The sequence below is a fragment of the Moschus berezovskii genome, chromosome 27 (genome assembly GCF_049115385.1).
Source record: "Moschus berezovskii isolate FMDL1 chromosome 27, NW_MosBer_1.0, whole genome shotgun sequence".
NCBI classification, from domain to species: Eukaryota; Metazoa; Chordata; class Mammalia; order Artiodactyla; family Moschidae; genus Moschus; species Moschus berezovskii.
In genome coordinates, this window is record NC_142486.1 from 1,212,825 (window position 1) to 1,236,112 (window position 23,288).

At 54.0% G+C, this 23,288-nt stretch overlaps 1 protein-coding gene across 4 annotated transcripts in view; it reads right to left on the reverse strand.

The window, feature by feature from the left end:
* Positions 1-23,288, reverse strand: part of MAD1L1 (mitotic arrest deficient 1 like 1) — a 233,454-nt gene that overhangs the window by 90,760 nt on the left and 119,406 nt on the right. For all 4 annotated transcript variants that reach the window (XM_088833067.1, XM_055410437.2, XM_055410436.2 and 1 more), the window contains one exon: positions 9,126-9,266. In XM_088833067.1, the coding sequence (XP_088689193.1) occupies positions 9,126-9,266 (141 nt within the window). The remainder of the gene's footprint in view (positions 1-9,125; positions 9,267-23,288) is intronic.

Consider the following 23,288-nt stretch of genomic DNA (forward strand, 5'->3'; position numbering starts at 1 on the left):
CCCTGCGGGCAGTGGGCCTGGGACCAGAGCTCCAGGGCCCTGGAACATGGGCAAGTGCCAGGCTTCAGCCCCCATCCTCCAGAGCTCTCTCCTCACCAGCCCTCCGCCTCTGAGACATCGCTGCAGGTGGAGGCCAGACCACAGACCAACCCCAAGGCCTCTTGACTTGGAAGAGCGTCCCAGTGGAGGGCGTGTGAGGGGAAGGAGCAGCTCAGTGGTTATCCCCTCGGAACGCGGGTTCAGACCACCACCCAGGGGCCAGATGGAAAAGGTCAACAAAACCAGAAGCTGTCTTTTTAACAGATAAAGAAAACTGACAAACTTCTAGCTGAACTGAGGAAAAAGGTAAAGCTCAAGTAAAGAAAATCAGAGATGAAAGCAAAGACGTCATGAAGGACGCCACTGAAACACAAACACTGAAGACTTGCTGGGATCGGCACTCTACACAGAAAACTGGACAGCTGGAGACGAACTCCTAGAGACACAGTCAGCAAAGACCGTAAAACAAAACAAAACTGGAGACAAACTCCTAGAGACACACTCAGGAAAGACCGTAAAACAAAACAAAACTGGAGACGAACTCCTAGAGACACACTCAGGAAAGACCGTAAAAACAAAACAAAACAGACCTGAGCAAACAAATAATGAGTAACAAGAATTAATGAAAAAAAAAAAAACTCTTCCTACAAAGAAAGGCCCAGGATTACATGGCTTCACTGGTGAGTTTCACCAAACATTTAAAAAAGTATTAATACCAATCCTCCTTGAACTCTTACAAAAAATCAAAGACAAGGGAACACATTCAAATTCATTTTATAAGGCCGGCATTACCGACATGAAAGCCAGACAAGGGTGTCAAAAGAACAAAATCAAAATGAAACAACGGCCAACAACCCTGATGAACACAGATGCAAAAATCCTCAGCAAAATACCAGCAAACAATTCAACAGCACGTTACAGAGACGGTACCATGATCAAGTGGGACTCGCCCCTGGAATGCAAGGGCGGCTCGACACCCACAGACCAGTCAAGGCCACACACCGCACCGGCAAGGTGGAGGAGAGAAACAGGTAAGCGCCTCAACAGAGGCAGGGGCACTCCGTGAAATGTAACGTCTTTCCGCAGCAAAATTAATTAGGTACCAAAGGGACACTCCTCAGCATAAGAAAGCCCACAGCTAACACATTCAACAGTGAAAAGCTGAACGCTTTTCTTCTGAGATCAGGAACAGGGCAAGGACACCCACTCTCACTGGAAGCCCGAGCCAGAGCAATCAGACAAGAAAAAGAAATAAAAGGCATCTGACAGGAAAAGAAGCAGTAAAACTGTCTCCTTGCAGATGATACGGTCTTTCGTATAGAAAATCCTAACAACGTCACTAGAAAACCGTTAGAACTAATGAACAAATTCAGTAAATACTCAGAAATCAATATACAAAAATAAGCTGCAGGCTTCCCTGGTTGTCCAGTGGTAAAGAATCTGCCTGCCAATGCAGGGGACGTGGGTTTGATGACTGGTCCGGAAAGATTCCACGTGCCTCAGGGCAGCTAAGCTGGTGCCGCCACAACTACCAGAGGCCTTGTGCCCTCGAGCCCAGGCTCTGAGACGAGAAGCTACCACGAGAAGCCCACAGAGCAACCGAGGGGAGCCCCTGCCACCCGCAACAAGAGGAAGTCCCACACAGCAACAAAGACCAGCACAGCCCCGACTTCCAAGAGCTGATTCTATACGCCAACAACGAGCCATCTGACAAACACACTAAACAGTTCCATTTAAAACAGCATCAGTTCAGTTCAGGCGCTCAGTCATGTCCGACTCTCTGCGACCCCATGAATCACAGCACGCCAGGCCTCCCTGTCCATCACCAACTCCTGGAGTTCACTCAGACTCATGTCCATCGAGACGGTGATGCCATCCAGCCATCTCATCCTCTGTCGTCCCCTTTTCCTCCTGCCCTCAATCTTTGCCAGCATCAGGGTCTTTTCAAATGAGTCAGCTCTTTGCATCAGGTGGCCAAAGAATTGGAGTTTCAGCTTCAACATCAGTCCTTCCAATGAACAGCCAGTACTGATCTCCTTTAGGATGGACTGGTTGGATCTCCTTGCAGTCCAAGGGACTCTCAAGAGTCTTCTCCAACACCACAGTTCAAAAGCACCAATTCTTCGGCACTCAGCTTTCTTTATGGTCCAACTCTCACATCCATACATGACCACGGGAAAAACCATAGCCTTGACTAGATGGACCTTGGTTGGCAAAGTAATGTCTCTGCTTTTTAATATACTATCTAGGTTGGTCATAACTTTCCTTCCAAGGAGTAAGCATCTTTTAATTTCATGGCTACAATCAGCATCCGCAGTGATTTTGGAGCCCAGAAAAATAAAGTCAGCCACTGTTTCCCCATCTATTTCCCATGAAGTGATGGGACCAGATGCCATGATCTTAGTTTTCTGAATGTTGAGCTTTAAGCCAACTTTTTCACTCTCCTCTTTCACTTTCATCAAGAGGCTCTTTAGTTCTTCTTCACTTTCTGCCATAAGGGTGGTGTCATCTGCATATCTGAGGTTATTGATATTTCTCCCGGCAATCTTGATTCCAGCTTGTGCTTCTTTCAGCCCAGCGTTTCTCATGATGTACTCTGCATATAAGTTAAATAAGCAGGGTGACAATATACAGCCTTGACGTACTCCTTTTCCTATTCTGAACAAGTCTGTGGTTCCATGTCCAGTTCTAACTGTTGCTTCCTGACCTGCATCTAGGTTTCTCAAGAGGCAGGTCAGGTGGCCTGGTATACCCATCTCTTTCAGAATTTTCCACAGTTTATTGTGATCCACACAGTCAAAGGCTTTGGTATAGTCAATGTAGCAGAAGTAGATGTTTTTCTGGAACTCTCTTGCTTTTTCGATGATCCAGCGGATGTTGGCAATTTGATCTCTGGTTCCTCTGCCTTTTCTAAAACCAGCTTGAACATCTGGAAGTTCACGGTTCAGGTACTGCTGAAGCCTGGCTTGGAGAATTTTAAGCATGACTTTGCTAGCGTGTGAGATGAGTGCAATTGTGCAGTAGTTTGAGCATTCTTTGGCATTGCCTTTCTTTGGGACTGGAATGAAAACTGACCTTTTCCAGTCCTGTGGCCACTGCTGAGTTTTCCAAATTTGCTGGCACACTGAGTACAGCACTTTCACAGCATCATCTTTTAGGACTTGAATTTTCTTGAAGGGATCTCTAGTCTTTCCCATTCTATTGTTTTCCTCTATTTCTTTGCATTGATCACTGAGGAAGGCTTTCTTATCTCTCCTTGCTATTCTTTGGAACTCTGCATTCAGATGCTTATATCTTTCCTTTTCTCCTTTGCTTTTCGCTTCTCTTCTTTCACAGCTTTTTGTAAGGCCTCCTCAGACAGCCAATTTGCTTTTTTCCGTTTCTTTTCCATGGGGATGGTCTTGGTCCCTGTCTCCTGTACAATGTCACGAACCTCCATCCAGAGTTCATCAGGCACTCTATCTATCAGATCTAGTCCCTTAAATCTATTTATCACTTCCACTGTATAGTCATAAAGGATTTGACTTAGGTCATACCTGAATGGTCTACTGGTATTCTCCACTTTCTTCAATTTCAGTCTGAATTTGGCAAAAAGGAGTTCATGATCTGAGCCACAGTCAGCTCCTGGTCTTGTTTTCGCTAAGTGTATACAGCTTCTCCATCTTTGGTTGCAAAGAATATAATCAATCTGATTTCGGTGTTGACCATCTGGTGACGTCCATGTGTAGAGTCGTCTCTTGTGTTGTTGGAAAAGGGTGTTTGCTATGACCAGTGCATTCTCTTGGCAAAACTCTATTAGCCTTTGCCCTGCTTCATTCCGTGCTCCAAGGCCAAATTTGCCTGTTACTCCAGGTGTTTCTTGACTTCCTACTTTTGCATTCCAGTCCCCTATAATGAAAAGGACATCTTGTTTGGGTGTTAGTTCTAGAAGGTCTTGTAGGTCTTCATAGAGCTGTTCAACTTCAGCCTCTTCAGGATTACTGGTCGGGGCATAGAGTTGGATTAGTGATATTGAATGGTTTGCCTTGGAAATGAACAGAGATCATTCTGTTGTTTTTGAGATTGCATCCAAGTTCTGCATTTCGGACTCTTTTGTTGACCATGATGGCGACTCCATTTCTTCTAAGGGATTCCTGCCCACAGTAGTAGATATAATGGTCATCTGAGTTAAATTCACCCATTCCAGTCCATTTTAGTTCACTGAGTCCTAGAATGTTAGGGTTAGTGTTTGATCACTTCCAATTTACCTTGATTCATGACATTGAACCTAACATTCCAGGCTCCTATGCAATATTGCTCTTTGCAGCATTGGACCTTGCTTCTATCACCAGTCCCATCCACAACTGGGTGTTGTTTTCGCTTTGGCTCCATCCCTTCATTCCTTCCAGAGTTACTTCTCCGCTGATCTCCAGCAGCATACTGGGCACCTACCGACCTGGGGAATTCCTCATTCAGTATCCTATCATTTTGCCCTTTGATACTGTTCATGGGGTTCTCAAGGCAAGTATACTGAAGTGGTTTGCCATTCCCTTCTCCAGTGGACCACATTCTGTCAGACCTCTCCACCATGACCCATCCATTTTGGGTGGCCCCACACGGCATGGCTTAGTTTTACTGAGTTAGACAAGGCTGTGGTCCACGTGATCAGATTGGCTAGTTGTCTGTGATTGTGGTTTCAGTCTGTCTGCCCTCTGATGCCCCCTCTCAGCGCCTACTGTCTTACTTGGGTTTCTCTTACCTTGGACGTGGGGCATCTCTTCACGGCTGCTCCTCACTCTGGATGGGGTAGCTCCTCCTGGTCTGTGTTCTACGGTAGGTCCATTTTAAACACAGCCGTGTGTACGTGTCCATCCCAAACTCTCTGGGAAGGGATTTCATAAAGAGGAACAGCTGGCCTCCTGGCCATAATGACCACCTCACTGGGGGAAGCATAGAACCTGGCACACGTAGCAGAGCAACCGTCAGAACAACAGCATCAAACAACGATTAAATAGGGCTCCGCTGGTGGCTCACCGGTGAAGAATCCACCTGCTAATGCAGGGGACGAGAGTCAAACCTCTGCTCTGGGGAGATCCAGTGCGCCCGTGCACCACGGCTACTAAGCCTGTGCTCCAGAGTCCGGGAGCTGCAGCCACGAGGCCCGCGCACCACCACTCCTGGAGCCCGCTCAGCCTGGAAAGCCCGCGCTCCGCACCAGGAGAAGCCACGGCAATGAGACGCCCACACTCCGCAACAGAAGAAAAAGCCCGAGCAGTGGCCAAGACCCAGCAAAGCCAAAAACTAATTAATAAAAAAAATTTAGCCAGGGAGGCAAAAGAACCGTACACTTGAACATATAAGACTCTGAGAGAAATCGCATACGACGTAAGCAAATAGAGAGATATCCTGCGTTCATGGATCAGAACACTGTTAACAGTGCAGACCTTCCAAACCTGGCTACGGATTCACAGTGAACTCAATCAGTCCACTGACATGTTTGACAGAAACAGAAAACACAAACTATAAAACTTCTGCACAGCAAAGGAGACCAAAGGAAGGGCAACCTACAGAATAGGAGAGTATGTGTAGACAACTGACCAAATAAGGAGTTAATACCCGACATCCATGAGGAACTCGTGACATTGAATATACGTATTAAAAAATGCCAATTCAAAAACGGTGAGAGGGTCTGAACAGACATTCCTCCAAAGAAGAATGAAAATGGCCAACAGATAAATGAAAAGATGCTCCGCGTCACCGGCCGTCAGGGAGACGCAAAGCACAAGCCGTGAGGGGGAGAGGGGCGTCACCAAAACACCACAGGGGTGAGTGTGCAAGAGCGCGTCTTGCGCCACCGTGGGGGCAGGGGCATGCAAACCGGTGCGGCGCCGGCGGGAAATGGCACAGAGGGTCCTCAGGAAGCTAAAAGCAGCACGGGGCTGCCGCCCATCACCCTGGCCTCTGCTGACGGGTCCCTGCGGCCAGAGGCGGCGGCCCGGGCATGGTGTGTCTCCTCCCCGAGCACCTCCTTCCTCCCCACCACTTCTCTTTAGCTCTTGCTCATCCTGGAATTCTGTCTCAAGATTTTCCAGTTTGTTTTAGCTGCGCTTTTTACAGGAGTCAGCTCAAGCTCCTTATGTAAGGGGAGCACCAAACACGTACCTTCACAAGTAAGAAAAAGCCTGTACCTGGTGAACAGCCTAGGGTTCAAAAGCTGCTATTCCTCCTAGGGCCAAGCCCCCCAGGCCAGGAGGTGATAACAAAAACACTTAAAAAAAAACTTAAGCCCTGGCCTAAGTCACAGGAGGAGTAGGGCGGTGTCCACCTTTTCCTAAGCTAGAGCCAGGAATTAATTGCTACGTTATGAAACTGGGATTTTCCTCAGCCCTCCATGCAGCCCACAGCACCGTAATCTGCTTAATTAAATAAATTGGAGACACAACTCAGGCTAATATCTCGAATCAAGGTGGCGTGAGCTGCATGTTTATAGCTCTGTTGACAGAAGAGGACTCACGACATATGCCACCAACTTCTGCAGCCACTTTATTAAACGGAATAAACAGAAGCCTTGCAAGACAGCAGCAGACTTGGGCTACTGGGATTCTCCCAATCTCAGCACTTCCGGCGTGTCGCACTGAGATGTTTTTGCCAGAATCAAAACACGTTTCCCATTAGAACTGGCTGATTAAGCTAAATGGGTGAAATGGGATGGCTCTGTCAGAAGTGGATGTGTTTTCAAATTTCCTGTGCTCACATCCGAGGTTCCCACTCCTCCCCAGCGAGTGAAAGCCAGGGGAGTGCCCTGACCCCCACACCTGTGAATGGGTGCCCGGCCGGGCCCCGTGGAGCAGGCATGGCAGCTCTCACGTCTGCAGCAGGGTCCTCAGGGTCCCAGAACAGAGGTGCTAAGACAGACAGCCAACAATTGCAGCCAGAGTCCAATCCAGCCCCCTCCCGGTTCTGTCAATGAAGTTTTATTAACAGAGAGCCTCACCCACCTTCTACCGAGGGCCCGTGGCTGCTTTCACGCTACGGCCCCCGAGCTGAGCATCAAGACCACGTGGTCACACAGCCCGCAGGCCTTCCTGTTGGTCCTTCATGGACACAGCGTGCTGAGAACAAAGAGGAGCCTGGGGGTGAGCAGCAGCCGGAGAAAGGCCAAGGAGAAGCAGAGGCAGAGGAGGCGAGAGAGGACAGGGAGGGGTGAAGGCAGAAAGAGACGGGCCGAGACGGGGCAGGAAGAAGCAAAGGGGAGCGGGATGGCGCGAAGAGGGGCAGGGAGACGGAGCCCCACCTGCCACCAGGCCTGCCGGACCCCAGCGCCCCCGCCCCAGACCAGCTCTCGCTCCGTGCACACCATGAGGCCCGGGGGGCTGTGGGGCTGTGCTCTCTGCAGGCACCGCTGCTCGCTGCAGCTCCTGACACCGCGGGCAGGACGGGGCTCCTCCCCACCAGTGCCCACAGCGGGCAGGACGGGGCTCCTCCCCACCAGCACCCCAACAGTGCCCACAGTTCAGCGTTGAGTGACGGAGGACTCGCCCAGAGGCTCCAAACAACCCCTAACTAACAGCTTCTATAAAGTTATGTAACCTTCTATCATCTGTCAATATTTGATGCTCAACTAATCAACGTCTGGCAGCAGCTTGAAGCAGCTTCTAAAGTCTCCAAGCGTGGGTAGCTTTTGAGCTTCTGAGACATGAGATGTTACTGTTACTAAAACATGAACAGGAGAGCCGCCAGGAGGACCCCAGCCCTGCCTGCAGTCCCGGGGCCGTGTGGGGCCGCTGGCCTGGGGGGCGGGTCAGTCAGACACCTCGGGGCCGCCCCCTTCCGAGGGGCTGCAGGAGCGGACACGCAGGTGGCGGCTCGGGGCCTGTCCTGCCGGGGGCCTGGCGCCCGGGGGCTCCTACCAGGTGGCCTCCGGGGCCCAGGGAGGCGGTGCCCAGCACAGAGGTCAGCGGATGGCCGGGGCGGTGAGGGGGAAGCAGGGAGGTGGAGGCTCTGAGATGTAGGGGCAGAGCCGAGCAGGAGGAGTGCCCAGGTTGAGCAGAAGCCTGTCCTGTGTGTCGTGTGTGCTGTCCAGACCCCTCAGCACAGCCCCCGTCCAGCCCTGGTCCCATCGACCCAGAGCAGGGCGTCGGCTCCATCTGCTGCCACCTGGTGGTGCCAGGAGCAAACGGCTCTCAGCAGGGTGGGCCCAGTCCTGACTCCCATTGCGGAGGTGGGCGGCCTCCCTTCACCTGCTTGCTGACCTCCTCTCCACCTGCCGGGGACGCCCCGCTGCAGCCCTTCTGGGCCTAATCCTCTCCAGGGACGGCAGCTCAGGCCCAGGCGGGGCTCGGGGGAGGACTCGGGGGCTCCCTGTCCTATAGGGTCTGCGGTGCAGGACACGCAGAAGGAGAGTCCGCCCCCACCGACAGCCTTGCTGGGCGGGCGGGGACTGGCAAAGCCCGCATCCAGAACACGCGGCGGGTCCCGGAAGCACCCAGCCTTGTAGGTGGGGACATCCATCCTAACACGGCCCCTGGGGTCAGTGTGGCCTGGGCGGAGGGCATGAGGCCGTCCACACCTGCATCCGGAGAGCACAAGGCTGGGCTGGGGGGCCCTGATATGGACAGGGTGGGGTGCTGCCACGGCTGGGAGGCCGGTCCCCTGCCCCTCGTCTGCCTGGGGCCACCCGTCCATGCCTGGACCGGCTGCACGGGCTCCCTCAGTGACTCCGATGACGGGGAATGGGGCACTGACGTGGGTGTGCCGTGACACCCGCCACCCCTGAGCTCCCAGAGGGCCGAGATGGAGGGGGAGGCGGAGGGACCGCCCACAGCCCTGCTGACCACAGGAAGGGCGGGGGCAGGGCCTTCTCTGCCCAAAGCCGACAGTCTCGGGGGACCCGGGGGAGTCGGGGCTCACAGGGGATGGGGGCTGAGAGGTGGCGGGGTGTCCCCCGGCCTGGGGCTGTGAGGACAAGGTGAGGCGGTGACCACGCTGCCGACGCGCTCGGAGGGCACGGACAGCCCCAGTGCCGACACCGGGGAAGCCTGGCCGGCCGGCCGGCCATGAAGTACAGCACGCCAGCCTGGCGATGACCTGACCGAGTGTGCACTCACCTCCACCTCCGAGCTGTGCGCGTGGACCTTCTGCACCATGTCCTCGGCCTCACGCATGCGGCGGGTCAGCTGGGGCGAGTGCTCGGCCGGGGTCAGCTCGCTGTCGTACGAGCCCAGGATGGCCCGCATGCCGTCGCGCTCCTGTGGGTGAGAGGGTGGAGGTCAGGCCAGGGGCGACGCGGTATGGGAGACAGAGCAGCGCAGGGTCATGGGGTCAAGTCCAGGGGCAGGCTGCTAGGCTTCTCAAAGACCGCGAGCTGAACCGAGCCTGGCAGAGGACCCAGGCCAGGCCCTGGCTGCTCTGAAACCCCGGCAGAGCTCAGCCTGTGGCAGCAGGCCCAACTGCCGTCCTCAGGTGGGGCGCACACCGACCACCTGGCCTCAAGCTACACCGTCGGGCCTGCAGCGCTCAGAGACGCACAGGTGAGGGGTGGGTGGGGGTGCCCCTTCCCTCGGAGCTCGTGGGATGCGAGAGGCCACAGTTCAAGGCGTCAGCGTGCCCCAGCCACTCCTGGCCCCCCTCCCCGTGTCTGGAACAAAAGACGGTGCCTGGTAAAGACGCAGCTCAGGTTTCGTGGGACATACTGATCACATGGCCCTGAGACCACCCCTAAAAGCCAACAGGAGTCACGGCATAGCTCAGCGACGTGAAGGCCAACAGCCTGAGCCAGGAGGCCAGGGCCCAGGGGAGATGGGCGCTGCACCCAAGCCAGATGGGAGGGCCTTCCCAAGATGCTGGTGAGGGGAAACCTGGGGAGTCTTGGAGACCGCGGACCACCCCACGTCCAGGAGTGGAGCCACTTTGGCTCCGGGAAAGGAGGTCTCTGCCCAGCTGAGGGCCTGACGCCAGGGCAAGCGTGGAGGAGGGACCTCTTCCCAGGCACGGGCACCTGCCTTCCTCCCGCCCCGTGCTCCCAGCCGTCGCCAACGAGGCCCACACAGGTGACATAAGGAAAGAGTATCAGCTCCCTGCACGCAGCAGGTTCACGGGGCACCACTGCACAACACTCCCGCCTCCTGTGAAAGGTCCTGAGAGCTGCGGCAGGTCCGAGTGGGGCCTGAGAGTCCGTGTTTCTGGTGGGCGAAGCCGCGGTGCGTCGGCCGTGCTGGGGAGCAGGACGCACACCTGGGCGGCCTCCGCCTGGGCCAGCAGGACCCGGAGGAAGACAGGGTGTCCACAAGACTACGTCCAAGTCCCAGCTCTGCTCCTCACCCCCCGAGCCTCCGTCCTCATCAGCGGCTCTCACAGGCTGGCCGGGACGACCGACACTGTCCTGGACCAAGTGCCCAGCCGCGGCCCTGGGGCCCGCAAGGCTCGCAGCGACAGCAGCGATCCGTCCACACGAGCAGACAGACCCCACGTGTTCACGGGTACGGCGTCCCTGCGGGCATGACGGGTGCAGCTGCTGGAGAAGGTCATGCAGCCTCGCTGCACACCACGATGGCGCCCCCGCAGCCCGCACACCCGCCGGGGCAGCGACCAGGCGAGCAGCAGGGGCAGCCCACGTCGGCACCGGCCCCGAGGCACGTTCTCAGGCCTGGAACAGACAGCGGGGTGAGGCCACGGGCCCTCTGCCCGTGTCGTCTTAGCTGCTGCTTCCGTGAGCGGAGGCCCGCCTGCCCGGGACAGACGCGCCCCAACCGCTCCTGCACCGAGCTCCACGCTGCCCCCCGGCCGGCCTGGGCCCCTCCTCAGGTGAGACAGGTGGGTGCTCACAGGACCACACTGCCTCCCTCGGGAGCCCACGGGCCCTCCCCCGCCGAGTTTGGCGGTCTCATGAGCCTCCGGCTGCGCCATCACAGACTTCATCATTAGGTGATGACAAAAAATTCAATAAGTGAGAAATTAAAGTTACAAATCCAACTGGAACTGGTCACACACCCGTGGAAAATTTGTTTCCAACAGGACGGGTTATCAAGTGTCATAATTTTATTGAAATCCTATATCTTCCCATTGACTTTTATGGTTCTGAGCTGGTTACAGTCATTATCATGGAGCGGGGGGGGGGGGGGGGGGGCACGTGGGGGCCGGGGCCGGGGGGCTTTCCTTTCATAAACAAGCGGTAACTGTCGCCTTTATTGACCAGGAAATCTCCACAATGCCGCCTCTCACTATAGCTCTCTTCTGTTACGTCTCCGGGCTCTCAAAGAAGACACAAAACGGAAAATTTGCTGTTTGCACCTTTTACAGAAACTGTTACGTCATTAGTCACGAGGTCAGGAGAACTGTGCTGGCTTGATCCAATAATGACTTTTTAACGAGAGTCCACGTGCGGTGAAGCACTCCGGTTTTCACTTGAACGAGTGCAGCCACTCACCCCTGAACAGGCAGGCCAGCACAGAGGGACCATGCAGACCCTCCGGGTGCAGACGAGACCAGCCCCTGCAGGGCGCCTCTCCCTGGGCACCCACAATCCTGTGTGTCCTCACCACCCTTGCTGGTCACGTGGTCGGTGCAACCCAATCTTGTGGGAGAGACGAGCTGAGGGTGCAGGGGAAGGGCAGGGATGGACGAGGTCCCTAAGCCCCAGGCCGGGCCTGCTGCGCCCACAGGGGCTGGGAGAGCGGAGGACACAGCCAGCCGCAAAGGCAGGGGCCGTGACCCTGCTCTGCCCCCAGCCTCAGAGCTCCAGGCTGAGAGGGAACAGCGGTCCTGATGGCCCCAGACTCGTTGGGGCAACACAGCCTCATCTTACCTCGGGTCTCAAGGACCAGAGAACTTGCTGGGGGGCGGGCAGGCCTGGCTGGGCGGGACAGAGGGAGAAGGCCCTGGGCGAACAGACAGACGGTCTGCACACATCCTTTGGACCACAGCGTGTGTGCCCTGCCCTGCGGCTACGACTCCTACGTCCATCAGGGTTCACGCCCATGCCAGACCCGGGGACGAGGTTGAGGCAACTCCACGTAGGCTGCTCAGAGGCTAGCCTTGCAGCCCCGGACCAGTCTTGGAAGACACCAGGATACACGGCTCAGACGGGAAAGGGAGGCGAGGTCAGGCGCCAGCGTCAGAGGACGGCGTGTTTCTGAACAGAGGCGATGAGAGTCAGCAGTGGAGGACCCGTCACAGGGTGTAGGCGGGAGGCTGCCCACTGTGTCTGCACCCGGCAAGAAAGCCCTCCAAAAGTGAGTTCAATAAAAACATTTCCAAACCAAGAAAAACTCAGACAGTTCCTCAGCACACAGCCACACCAAGGGGAAATACTAAAGGATATCCTTCCGGCAGAAGGAAAAGGGTCCCATGGACGTGTAGAGATGCCGGTGATAACACATACATATAAACGCAGTCACAGTGGAAACTGGTAAGTATTTTGAACTAAACTGGAAAAATACAATATATCAACGCTGAACTCGGCATCTAAATTTACATCCTTAAATGGATATATTAAAAGAGAAAGAAAAAACCAATCAACTACATATATGACTGAGAAAGTCTCAACAAGAAAAACCAAAGAAAAGTGATGGTAAATATAAAAACAGAAATTAATGAAATAGGATACATATAGAGTCAATAATACCAAAAGCTGGTTCATCCAAACGATTAATGAAAGTGATGGACCTTGATGAGATAGTTCAAGAGAGAGATTAAATAACCCAATAATGAGGCAGAAAAGGAAGACATAACACAGACCACATAAATATTTTAAAATCTAACAAGAGACACTGAACTTCACACAAATTTTAAATTTTAGATAAAATAGACAATCCTTTTTTTTTTTTAAAGGCTTATCACCACTGAATCAAGAATAAAAAGAAAATCTGAATAGTTCCAAAGCTATTAAAAGAAATCAAAGCCCCAATACAGAATCTTCCCAACACAGAAACTCCAGGTCTGGATGCCTTTCTTGGTGAATTCCACCAAACTTTAAAGAAAGAAATATCTCCAATCTCACACAAACTCTTACAAAGAAGGGAAAGGAGAACCTTCTAATGCATTTTATAAAGCCAGAAAAACCATGACACCAAAACCTGCTAAGGAAACTTTGTAAGAAATAAAAACTGTCAAGATCTCTCATAAACACAGATGCAAAATCCCTGAACTGCTTATTAGCAAACCAAATAAAGCATTACTTACAAAGGACAATCCACAGACAAGTTTGTTTAATTCCTGGAATGCAGTTTTGCTTTAACATTTGAAAAGCAATTAATTAAATTCTCCAAATTAACAGAATAAAGAAAAAAATCATGATCGGCTCAAAATATGCACTAAAAGCATCTGATTAAAATTCAACAGCTATTCAGGATTAAAACAATAGGATGGAAAAGCCCCCTCAGCAGACAGGAGGAAAGGGGACCCTCTTTGATCTGACAGATTCCCGTACCAAGTCCGCGGCTGTGATGGGGGTGGGGGGCTGGGAAGGGCCTGAAACAGAAGCAGAGTTATTGACGTTCCTGCTCCAACCGGCACCGAGGATCCTAAGCAGCTGAATGAGGTGTGAAGATCAGAAGGAAACGAAAAACTACTAATAGTAGCTGACACAACTGCGAAGGTGGAAAACCCAGAACGTTTACAAGTAAATTATTAAAACAAGGAAGCTTAGTCATGTTGCTGGATCAAAGTCAACATCCAACGTTCAGTTACATTTCTACATGCTGGCAAAAAGAGTTCCAAGAGGAAACCCTGGAAAAGATGCCATTTATATCATCATCATTAAAAAAAAAAAAAAACTCTACGAGATGAGATGTCTACCCAGAAAACTTTGCAAACATTACTGAGAGAAATTAATGACCTAAAAACGTGGAGACAAATAAACACGTTCATGGATCAGAAGATTTAACATTATAAAGACGTTAGTTAATCGCTGTACCCCCAGTAAAACCTCGGCAGGTTTATCGGTGGAGGCTGACAGGCTGAGCTCTAAGTTCGACGTGGAGATGCGGAGGGTGGTGGTCGGCCCGGGCAGTCGGCTGGCGAGGAGGGTGGGCTCCCTACCAGACTGCAGTCTCAGGGATTACAGCAGTGTGGTTCCCACGAAAGAGAGAGGGGGGCAGGGACAGCTCCACACAGAGGGGCGATTAGCTTCACGTAAGGAGCCCGAAAGGCCCACCTTCTCAATAAATGCTGTCGAGTCAACTGAATATTCCTGTGGGCAGAAAACCAAGCTCGCCAAACACGACAAAGCTTTGTGTTGTGAAGTCATGTGTGAAAAAGCAAAGTGTTAAAGAAAATACTATGAAAAGACACCTCAGTGTCTTGGGGCAAGCAAAGCTTTCTTAAACAGAGAATACACAAAAAGTGGTAACTGTAAAGGAACTTTCACATTCGCGAGAGTATACCGTGTTAAGATTAAGAGCTCTGTTAAGTTAGAGGGAAAAGCCAGGAGAAGATATTTGCAAACAAATACTTGATAAAAGGCTGGGGTGCACAATATACAAAGAATTCCACAAATCAGGAAGAAAAAGGTCAGAACGAAAAAAAAAGGGCAGGCAGTGAATCTGGAGGGGGCTTCACCAAACAGCCCATCAACGCAGGAGGGGTGTCCCCGCTCAGCCTGCCCCGGGAGGCACAACACGCTGCAAACACGGGAGGAGCCGGCCCTCCGGGAACGGCAGGGTGTGAGACGGCATGGACGACGCGAAGTGTGAGCAAGACTCTGAAGCCCCCGGAGTGCCTGCGCCCCACCGCAGGGCTGCAGCCGCCACAGCCCCCGGGCCAGCTGTGCAGGTGAACACGTGACGGAGCCTCCCAGGGATGTGCAGACAGAACTTGTGTGTGTGCGTGACCACAAGACAAGTGAAAAGACGTCACAGCGGCATTAGTCACCATCGCTGAGAAAGCAACCCAGACATCCGTCAACAGGAGGAAAAGCTCTAGGACGGCACATTCGTGACACAGAAACGAATCTGAGCCGCAGAAAGAAACACAAGCGGGCACACGCTGCAGAGTCTGTTTATGCAAAGTTCCAAACCTGCGGAAGCCGTCCTCCGCAAGCATCACACGCTGATAGAAAGCTGATGCAAGTATTAAAGATACAAATACTGTGCAGTTTCAGAAGCAAGGCTCTGGCTATACAGTCACACACACAGCTTCTTGGGAAAAAACCCCAGCCCACGACCAATTCCCCCTCCTACGCCTGCCGAGCAGGAAGAACTCGCACGGAGGCCAAGGTGACCCAAGGTCGAAGGCGTGGCGCGGCAGAGGGCCGGCCGCAGGGGAAGCGACTTCCAGCCAGGCCCCCGGGAGTCACGCCGCTCAGTGAAGGAGGGCCGGGAGGGGAAGGCCTGCGTGTCTGGAGCAGAGAGGGAGACGCTGGAGAGCAGAGGAGGAACTGTGGGAGCCGTGATTATCGTGATGAGAGCGGGGCCAGGAGGAAGAACGGAGCAGACGCGGACCGACACCTCCGTGGAGCTGAGCCGGGGCCGGCCCACACCCACGGAGCTCTGGGAAAGGGCTGGCACTTCTTGCCCAAGGTCCCCAGGTCTTCGTCCCGCGAAAATCCAACTCCCGGGGCCTCAGGTCACCCAGACAGTGCTAGCCCTGGCATTCCCTGGGGACACAGCGGGAGCCAAGGATCCAGGCCTGACCCTCCAGGCCGCCACAACCAGGAGGGAGGGCCCAGAACAGCAGGCAGAGAGGTGGCCATGGGCACCCCCGGCCCCGCCCCTGCAGCAGGGGTCACACCTGAGGACCCTCACAGGAGACGCCCCCGGAGATGCGGCTCAACCCAGGCTGGAGGGAAAAAAGGCTCTCATGGCAAATGTTTTCAGAGAAGTCGAAACTCAGCAACTCAAGTTGAAAAGGCCGTCCAGTGGATGACGAGTGGATTAGAGAGTAATTTTAACACAAGGCAGTTCTACTCACTTCCTGGAGCAGCCTGAATGAATGAACGCTGACTGAAGTGTCCCCACGTGTGTGTCCCGCTGGCTTCTCCCTAAGCCGCCGAGGCTCATGCGGCACACGCGCTGCCCAACACGCTTCTCTAGGACAGGCTGGAGGAGTCGGGCTTCACAAGACGCAGTGGAACCCCCTTAAAAGTGGCAAAAACTATTCATCTGCGCTTGATGGAAATGCTTCCTAAACAAGTAAGACATTGCCCCGGTCACAGCAAATGGAGGACACGCGTTTTTAACCTCCCCTAATGGGCTGGCTCGCTGGAAGGAGCTCTGATGGCCACGACCTCACAGCTGGGCTCTGGGGCAGCTAGAGCAGACAGACCCTGACCTCGGCGCTCAGCAGCTTCCCGGGCCCCTGCCACCACGCCCGCTGTTCAACGTGGGGCCGGGGCATGTTCCTCCCTGGCTCCCCAGCCCACCCCCAAGGTGCCTCTCCTTCACCGCTGTGTCCACCAGCCTCATTCCACCAGGTCTTATCGCTCACAGCTCGTCAGATGCAGAGCAGGCCCCTGGAGGCAAGGGCCGCCCGACTGGAAAGGCAGCTCCGACCCCCGGGTTCAGCGTGCGTACATCCTGGCGGCACCTCCAAATCCACTCTCAGGCCCCAGTCCAGGAAGGCCCCCGCCCAAGCCCACACAAGCCGGCGGGTCACGGGGGAAGGATGAGCCTAGGCTCATCTGTGAGTCTCTGTACGTCTCACCAGCAGCCGCGTTCCTGCAACTTCAACCTCCTGATGAAAAGCTCCACAACACCTACTGGAGGCGGGAGAGGGAATTAGTCGTGACCTCCCAGAGCCCTCCGACAGATTTCACACTGCTCTCTTACCAATTCCATTTCATTTATGTCAGCTGGATCATGCCTCCCTGGCACCCACGCTGACCGGCTTGCAGCTTCCCAGAGCAGGGCCTCACCCGGCGCAGGCACCCCTCAAGGGAGGACGGGGCCAGGGCTGCCAGCACCGCCCCACCGGGCCCCAGCCAGGGAGGGGGCTGCGGCCCCCCAAGCCCGCTCAGCGTTGCACGCCACACGGAGGCCCACCGCGGCTTAGGCGGAGCTGACAGGCTGGAGAGGGAGGGCGGGTGAGGCAGGCACAGGCCACCTCACAGGCTAGGCCAGCTCGGCTGCGGGGGGACGGCCTGCCTGCTCCACCCGCCACTTCCCCCCGGAATGGAGCTTGGGTCAGAGGGCCCGGGGTGCGGCCGCCCACCCCTGAACGATGCCCGGAGCCTTGGGGACACCCTTCTCGGGGGCGGGGACACAGGCGACTGGGGCTCTCACCATGCCTCGCCCCGCATCCCTCTCCGCTGGCCCCCGCACGGCCGGCAGTGCAGTGACGTTCAGTGACTCCTGCTCAAGGGAGAGCTGGGCACGAGACACAGCCCGGCTCCAGAACAACTGCAGGTGCCAGGCCCCCTCTCGGAAGACGGCCCTGGCTGACTGGGAAGAAGAACCTGCCCGGTCACCAACATGAGCGGCGGCACGGAGCTCGGAGCCCAGGGCTGCAGGAAGTGGGAGGCTGAGCTCAGCGGCGGGCCCCTAGGCAGGAACGCATCCTGGGGGCATCACCACCCAGCACAGCCCTGGGCTCAGGACCTGCTGCTCTGGGCTGCAGCGCTCACCATGATCCGAGTCCCAGGTGCTCATGGAACAACCCAAATGGCTGGCGGTGATTTAAAATGAAACCTTCTCAACATGGAGACCAAGTGCCTGACAGGGATCCCCACCCCAACTGCTCTGCAGGCCGAGCGGAAGCCACGAGCTGCCTCCATCCCAGGCTGCAATGTGAGGCAGCTCACCGAGGGCTCGTGGACGCCCAGGCAGGGTCAGACTGCATCGGGTCTCAGCTGTCACACGGGACACACGCAGGACAGCACGTGGGATCCTGGTGGCTCAGATGGTAAAGAATCCGCCTGCAATTCACACCCGGGTTCGATCCCTGGGTCAGGGAGATCCCCTGGAGAAGGGAACAGCAATATTCTTGCCTGGAGAATCCCACGGACAGAGGAGCCTGGTGGGCTACAGTCCCCGGGGTCACAAAGAGTCGGGGACACAACTGAGCGATTCTCCCTTTCCCTTTCTTTCATGTGGGCTCTTGGTTCCTTGAGCAGGCTCGAACCTGGGCGCCTGCATGGAGAGTGCGGTCTGCACCCCTGGGCCGCGGGGACCCCTCTGCCCGTTCCCTGACTGGGGTTTACGCGCCGCTCCGTGCTGAGCGCGTCTCCGCCCAGGTGTGCAGTTTGCAGACGCTCTCAGTCCGCATCTGTCTTTTCATCTCTTAACAGGATTTTCCACTGAGGAGAAGTCTGCAGTCTAACTCACCAAACCTCCCTTCCACAGACTGCATTTTGGGGCCAAGTCCAAGAACTCTTTGCCTAGATCCTGAAGATTTTATCTCCCTTTTGAATAAACGTTTCCTACTTTTATGTTCTACATTTAAGTCTGTGATTAACCTTGAGTTAATTTTTGTACAAAAGGTTCACTTTTTTGCTTTATGAATGTCTCACTGCTCCAGCACGATTTTTGGAAAAGGTTATCTTTCTCCCACTGAACTGCGTTTGCAGTTAACCCAAAGCAAGCAGACAAAGGAATTAATAGAGACAAGAGAAGAAATCAGTTAAACGGGAAATAGGAAATAAGAGAGAAAATCAGCTGAGCCAAATGCTGGTTCTTTGAGAAGATCAATAAAATTGATAAGCTTTAGCTGTAGCTGGACCGACTGACCCAGAAAAAGGGACAGACTGCAGTTACCGCAGAGGCGTGAGCGGTGAGACAGCACCGCAGGCCTCACAGGAGTGAGAAGGGTCGACAGGATCCCTCAGCAACCAGCTGCAGCAGCGACAGAGCCAGACACACACCACGGGAACTCAGACCCATTGGGAGGGAGACACCGCCCCAGCGCCGACACCTCCCTGCAGCCTGGGCCTGCCCCGCCCCCTGCCGGGACACTGGGCAGGACGGCCGCGCTCTCCTCAGGGGCCCTGAACTCTCTCTTCCGGGGACTCCCCACCACACACAGGGCCGTTTCTGCCGCTCCGCATCCGCGTCCCCGCCGGCTGATCTTTCCCTCTACTCCCTCCTTTCTACTACAGGCTCACCTGTCACACTTTAACTTCAGTTCCTGTCTCCCGCTATCATGGAAGACGTCTGGTCTCCCCGGCCGCTGCCTGCCCAGTGCTCTGGCTGGGTGCGGACAGCGGGCTTGTGTGGTCCCACGCTCTGGCGGATCTGGGCAGCTGACCTCAAATGGAGCCCAGCAGAGCCCATCACAAGCTGCTCCTCAAGTCCCGAGGCCGGGCCTCCAACTTTTTCATCTCATATACAATATCCAGGGTTTGAGTTGTACTCAGCAAAAGAAATGGGGAAGTGTTCAGATTTCATTCTTTTACATGTAGCTGTCCAGTTTTTCCAGCGCCATTTGTTGAAGAGGCTGTCTTTGCCCCATTGTATATTCTCGCCTCCTCAGTCAAAAATAAGGCACCCATAGGTGCATGGGTTTGTTTCTGGGCTTTCTATCTTGTTCCATTGGTCTAGATTTCTGTTTTTGTGCCAGTACCATACTTCTTTGATGACTATAGCTTTGTAGTATAATCTGAAATCAGGAAGCTTGATTCCTCCAGCTCCATTCTTCTTTCTAAAGACTGCTTTGGATATTTGGGGTCTTTGTGCTTCTATATGAACTGTGAAATTCTTTGTTCTAGTTCTGTGACAAAAGGCATTGGTACTTTGATAGGGATCACACTGAATCTGTAAACTGTGTTTGGCAATACAGTCATTTTCACAATATTGATTTTCTTCCTGCCCAGGAGCGTGGACTGTCTCTCCCTGTTAGGCCGTCTTTGGTTTCTGTCATTAGAGTCTTACATGTTCTGGGTTCTGTTCTTTTGTCTCCTTCAGTAAGTTTATTCCCAGATATTTATGCTTTCTGTTGCAATGGTGAATGGGACTGATTCCTTAATCTCTCTTTCTGATTCCTCATTGTTAGTATATAGAAATGGAAGAGATTTCTGTGTACTGATTTTGTATCACCATACACAAAGGTAAACTCAACATGGATTAAAGACCTAAAAGAAAGACCAGAAACTAAAACTCTTAGAGGAAAACATGGGCGGAACACTCGATAACATAAATCAAAGCAAGATCCTCTGTGACCCACCTCCTAGAGTAATGGAAGCAAAAACAAAAGTAAACAAGTGGGACCTGATTAAACTTAAAAGCTTTTGCACAGCAAAGGAAACTATAAGCAAGGTGAAAAGACAACCCTCAGAAGGGGAGAAAATAATAGCTAATGAAACAACTGACAAAGGATTAATTTCCAAAACATACAAGCAGCTCAAACAAGCAACTCAATGCCAGGAAAACAAACAACCCAACCAAAAAGTGGGAAAAAGACCTAAACAGACATTTCTCCCAAGACGACTTACAGATGGCTAACAGACACATGAAAAGATGCTCAACATCACTCATTACTAGAGAAACGCAAATAAAAATTACAATGAGATAGCACCTCACACTGGTCAGAATGGCCATCAAAAAGTCTACTAACAATAAATGCTGGAGAGGGCATGGAGAAAAGGGAACGCTCTTACACTGTTGGTGAGAATGTAAATTGATACAGCCACTATAGAAGATGGTATGGAGGTTCCTTAAAAATCTAGGAATAAAACCAGCGTATGACCCAGCAATCCCACTCCTTGGCATATACCCTGAAGAAACCAAAACTGAAATAGACACGTGTATCCCACTGTTCGTTGCAGCACGGTTTACAGTAGCTAGAACATGGAAGCAACCTAGATGTCCATCGACAGATGACTGGATAAAGAAGTGGTGGTACATACACAGTGGAATATCACTCAGCCATAGAAAGGAACACATTTGAGTCAGTTCTGATGAGGTGGATGAACCTAAAACCTGTTACACAGAATAAAGTGCGTCGGAAACAGAAAGATAAATATCGTATTCTAACACATATATACAGAATTAGAAGAATCGTGAAGAACTTATTTTCAGGGCAGCAGTGGACAAAAAGACTAGAGAACAGACTTACAGACGTGGGCAGAGGGAGGAGAGGGTGAGATGCAGGAAGACAGTAACGTGGAAACTTGCATCACCATCTGTAAAGTAGATGGCCAGCGGGAATTTGCTGTGTGGCTCAGGAAACTCAAACAGGGGCTCTGTGTCAACCAAGAGGGGTGGGGCGGGGAGGGAGACGGGAGGGAGGTTCAAAAGAGAGAGGACATATGTATACCTATGGCTGATTCATGTTGAGGTCTGACAGAAAACAGCAAAATTCTGTAAAGCAACTACCCTTCAATAAAAAAAGATTGGAAAAAAAAAAAAAAGAAATGGGAAAGAGCATGTCTTCTTCTCTTCCTGGAAACAGAGATCATTCACACAGCAAACGATGAACGCCTCGAGGTGCCGGGCGCTGCAGCAGACGCCGTCAGGAGCGATTTAGTGACAGCAGGTGTCTGGCTCGGCTGCTGGCTCACAGGCGACAGTCGCACCTGCAGGATTAAAGCAGACCAGGAGGCGCCAGGGGTGTCAAGTTCGGGTCACAGAACCCTCTCTGCCCAAGGAATGCAGGCCTCCAACAATAAAGGCTCAGAAACACTATCACCAACGTGGGACCCAGGGGTCGGGGGAGGCCAAGGGACACAACGGCCCCAGTGCCCACTCTCCCAGCCCCCCGCCACCAAAACGCCCCACAGGCATCCAGTTCTGTGCCAGCAAGACCACCACACACAGAGGTCAGAGGGGACACACCCGGAGGTCAGAGGGAACCCTGGCAAAGTGGCTGGCGGGCATCTCTACTGCCCAGAGAAAAGGCTGCCCGCCCACACACACACCTACCATCCCGCGTGGGGAAACGCGGCTCCACACACTCGGCACGTCCCATTGTCTGCACTCTGCCCTTTCTCCCTCCAGTTGGCGGACTTAACAGCCAGCGGACACAGCGGCAGCTGGTCCCTGAGCTGAAAGCTACCATCACCATCAAGTCAGGCTCCCAGGGGAGACAGCGCTGGACCTAACAAAGTTTGGTCCCTACTTTCTGCATTCTTTTTATTTATAAAATCGCTTATGTAAAGGTATTACCATGCATAATATATTCAACTACACAGTGTAAGACATAGCCTTAATGGAGAAAGCTCGAGCCAGCCACGTAGACAGTTCAGAAAATATCTTTTAAGAGAAAACCAAGTCACTGACTTTCAAACGTGTCTGAATCTGCACACCTCCCACAACCCACGGGGACACAATATAAATACATAAACTAGGGCTCGGCTCACTCACAGGATAATAGCCTGGAGCTGACACCTCTCTCCTCCCCCTGGCAGGGCCTGCATTAGCATGTAAATAGCTGGCAGATACAAGGAAATGAAAGCAGGAAGAGCTCTTTAATTAACTTTAATCCTCGGAAAATCCAGGCAGAGATCTGCCCTGGCAGCCCTCCTCAGAAGGCCCTCACCACGGCCCAGAGCCCCGTCTCCGCAGCCCCACACGGAGAGGGTGGCCAGAGAGGCCCATTTGGGGAGGGACATCTGGGCCCCCAGCCCAGAGACGGCAGCGCCACGCCGTCACAGGGTCTGGAGGTGGTCCCCGGTCGGTCGGAAGCCTGGGCCGGTGCATGGGGCCTGCCAGCCAGGGAGGCGGGGGCGGCCACCCATGGGGCACAGGCCTGAGGGGACACGACCCTCAGCCCGCCCACAGGGCAGGGACCACAGCTCAGGCTCCGTGCTGAGGAGGCCCCCACCGCCCGCCTAAGTTCTACGGCGCCAGCGGGCTGCAGACCCAGTAAGGCTGCGACCAGACACACGAGGCAACAGCCAGCGGAACCCATCGGGAGCACACAGACACGCTCCACCGCCAATCCCCATATGCACTCAGGGTTGGCCCCACAGGGGCAAGATGCCTGAGAGAGCCGCCGGGGCCTGTGCTGGAAGGAGGCGGCTGGGCCACAGACACACTGGGAACGGTGCTTTCAAAACCCAAGACAGGACCAGAAGAGACAGGCACGCACCCCAGGTTATCACTCACAAAGCCGGGAGGCAGTGCATACAGGCTGGGGGTGGGGCCGGGCACCGCGTGGGGGGGGGCGGGGCCGGGCACCGCGTTGGGGGGGCGAGGGGGGAGTCGGGCACCGCGGGTTGAGGTGGGGGCAGACAGGCCTCCGAGTTCCCTTGGAGCGAGGCGGGGGGAGGCAGGCACGAAGCTCACTGCTCCAGGGAAGCAGGAAGACGCCCCTCCACGTGAAGGGCATGGCCTGCACCCGCCACAAGGGGCGAGGAAAGCCAGGCTGTGGTGGCACGGATGCTGAACTAGGCCTGCACCTCC